General features: G+C 32.3%; 1 protein-coding gene across 1 annotated transcript; it reads right to left on the reverse strand.

The window, feature by feature from the left end:
• Window positions 1-924: 924 nt before the first annotated feature.
• On the reverse strand, window positions 925-3,564 carry LOC112601155 (cell wall integrity and stress response component 1). Its single transcript, XM_025348608.1, has 2 exons — window positions 2,525-3,564; window positions 925-1,827 (listed from the first exon to the last, which is right to left on the reverse strand). Exons 1-2 carry the CDS (start codon window positions 2,976-2,978, stop codon window positions 1,778-1,780), a joined length of 504 nt encoding a protein of 167 aa, XP_025204393.1. The 5' UTR covers window positions 2,979-3,564; the 3' UTR covers window positions 925-1,777.
• Window positions 3,565-3,650: the final 86 nt, after the last annotated feature.

Below are 3,650 nucleotides of genomic sequence, written 5' to 3' on the forward strand. Positions count from 1 at the left end.
TATTATTTATGTTGAGGTTTGGGCGCCATCAAAAATAAATGAATATAATAATTTTCTGTTAAATTAATTAAGCTATGAGTTAATGATGAGGTTATACTATGAAAAATGTAAATCAAGAATTATGATATCTATATATTTTAAAATAAAAAATGAATAGTAATATAGTTTCTTATAGTTATTATTTTGTACTTCGATTTTAGAATTATCAAAAACAAATAACCATTACAAGAAAATGAATTAAAACTTAATTGAAAAACTAAGTATGAATGTTAAAATTAATATAACTGTGAAAACTATTTGATTTTAATGATTAATTGGATAAGAGAGTTAAATGTATATATGTTTATAAATTAAAAAGTATTATAACAGAAAAATGAGAATTGTTCATTGAAAGTGAATAATTGAGAATTAATGATTAGGCGCCCAATTTAATAATAATATATTTTTTTAAGCTAATTCCAAAACAATAACAGTTTTTATTTCCATGTTGTAGTAAACCCTATTTACCTAGATAAATAAAGATAAAAGCTGAATATCTTAAAAAAATAGTAACAAACGTATCACAGATTATATATGGTTGATTAATTTTTACCTATTATAAACAAAACAGAGCATCAGACTTAACTTACCAACCCATTAAAATAATTTTTCCTTTATGATACAACGTAACAGCCTAATGAACATCTAACAAATTTAAGTACAGTCTATTAATGAGTATCCAGGTAGGACATATGTTGCCCCTTATGAACGAAAACTACATTACAATTATTTGCAAAAGAATACATTTTGTGATATGGTATTTTTAATTTTATTTGGTCAATCAGACTTATGGAGTGCGAGTTATAAATTATTGCAGCCAAAATATTCTATATAAATACTTTTCAATATATCTTAAAAATATTTGATCTGTGATATTTTATAAACAAAAAAAAAAAGCTTTTGAATTAAATTTTACCCCCAAATTACATATTGATATAATATTATATACATTTATTTATACACTAAAGTAGGCGGGTTGGTAAGAAAGAACAATAAGAGCCTACCAAATAATTTATTTTAAATCTTGCCTAGAATCCTGTTGGATTTAAAATTTTATTTAAATTTCATTGATTTTATATTTGACACTATCAGAGTATCTTAATTTTAAATAACCCTCATTTTTTGATCACTGTTAATACATCAAGACATTTTCAACAATAATATAATACATTAAACATTTAGGTTGTAAGACCTTGTCCCCTATTGATTGATAGGCTTAAGTTATAATTAGTCAAGTACTTTATATAATTTTCATAGAGTAATATTCATAAAGTACTAAAAAATAATATTAAAAACAAACCATAATGCTGAGATAAGCCATAAGCTGTCAATATTAATATATACATATAAAATGTAACTAAAAACTTTTTTTTATATAACATAGGCTAAAGATCAACTTAAAATAGGCTATTATTATACATTTTTTAGAATACTCTCTATTATTAACCAAAACACACGACGCATCCATTTAAAAAAAACAAAGTTAGCATTTTAAAATAGATGCAACTCGTTTAATAAATAATTTATTATTCTAAACAAAGTGCCGGCACTTACCCTTGCACACAAGAGTACACTATGATTTTCTGTAGGTTTTCTGGATTTTTTATTGTTTGTATTGTCATAGCGCAATGTTGGTGCCCAACGGACAGGATGTGGCCATAGTGGACACTGGCCGGCTTTTTGCTGATTTAGTCAGGTTTGGTACTGACCGTTGATGGTTGTCATCTTTGGCCATATCTCAGGATCTTCTCCTCGCAATATCCTTGCTTGATGCTGTCGTTGTACTACCTGTATAACACACATAAATCTACTGTTAGAATACATATTTTTGTCTCTAGAGTTATTGAAATTACTTAAGTTTAAATTAGTTGTATATTATGTTGGAGGAATTGATCAATAATACCAATTTAAGTCTATATACTTTGTGGTAGGTAATGTAATAATAGAGTTGGATGTATTAATTTAGTGTTAATATTAAAATCAATAAGACTTAAAAATGGTAACAACAATATTAATGATTTTTTTTACTTTTAGAAGCTTTACAAGTACCTATAGTATTATACTAATGTATAATAACAACAACGTGTTTATATTCGTTTCACAAAGGAGAAGGTTAAATTGTCATCAGTAGAATAGCACGAGAATACAATGAAATTCGGGTCATACCAAATACAATGCACATTTGGCGAATAGTGATAGGGTTTATTGGGGACACAGCAAACAGACCGTAAAAAGTTTAGTCGTCACAAGCCAATTACCAATAATACACTAATCACATAGGTACCCTCAAATAGCAAATAAACAAACACCTAAATATCAACACTTGTCGGAATCAAACATGACATAATGTGTGAACGCACCAGAGTCAATATCGGGTTTATTTGAAACAAGACTTCAAAGTTTATTTCAAATCTTTACATCATGGGTCACACAAGGCGTGTAAAAATTGGGTTTGTTATTTTTTTATCTAGAGATAGACACTTACTGTCTTTGGACTTAGACGTCAGCGACCGTCTGAGCTTATCGACGAGCTTCGAGTGGAACATGTTCAGCGACGACGTGGATGAAATCTTTGGAGGCGACGAGGACGATGACGAAGACTTGGCGGGGCTCTGCAGGCTGGACTGAGAGTTCCGCGACGAGTTTCTGGACGCTACTCCGTGGTGGTGTTGCAGGCTGCCGTGGTGGAAAGCTGTTTGCTTGGACACTCCACCAAGCGACCGATGGGCCGGCGAGCCTACCATAAAATCGCTACCAGGCGACGTAGATAGCGACGGACCATCCGCCGACCGGGAACCGCTGTGCAGCCGTCTAGTGCCGCCGCACGACGAAGCCGAAGAGGCGGATGTCTTGTCGTTGGAACATTCGGAAACGCGTCTGTTCCGGTTCGATTTATAAATATTGTAATCGTTTTTTACAACAGGCATCATGAAAGCCATGGCTTTTTCTTATTAAATGTGCAAGTGTGACGAAAAAAATAAAATAAAAATTAATTATGAATCTACGACGAGATTCACTCTTCGGAGTTAACGATTTTCTAAGAAATTCGACCGATTCCGTCTGAAACGATTTTTCTTATGTTCCGTATATCGTTACTTTATTTATTTTTTTCACCGTCCGTACACGTATTGTTATTTCAATACGATTCAAATGTTTAATAATATTATTTAATATTTATTACAAACTGTTTTACATGTGTACCGATATGACGATATATTATAAATAGTTTAAAAATTATTATCAACAATTCGCACTGAAGATTGTTACCGGTATGCACGTCAGTCGGCAACTGGCGGGAATTTATAAATTCGATTTCGGATAAGGACGTATAAATAATATACGTTTATATATATATGTATGTATAGATATATACGCGCGCGATTATATCTAGAGGAAAAAAAAAAAAAAAACAAAACGTTTCTGTAACGATACCGATTTCGTTTCTCTATTTTACTCCACTGGACGAGTCGAACGTTAAGAACGGTGCGCGAGTCGTGACTATGTGCAACGCAATGCAACGGAATGAGAATCACTTTGGCCGTGTGACCTTTCCGCCTCGCGAGCGCCGCGTTTCCACCACTACAGCCGCCGTTGCCGCCGCCGCCGCCGCC

Source organism: Melanaphis sacchari, unplaced genomic scaffold, assembly GCF_002803265.2.
Source record: "Melanaphis sacchari strain LSU unplaced genomic scaffold, SCAv2.0 Contig75_pilon_pilon, whole genome shotgun sequence".
NCBI lineage: Eukaryota > Metazoa > Arthropoda > Insecta > Hemiptera > Aphididae > Melanaphis > Melanaphis sacchari.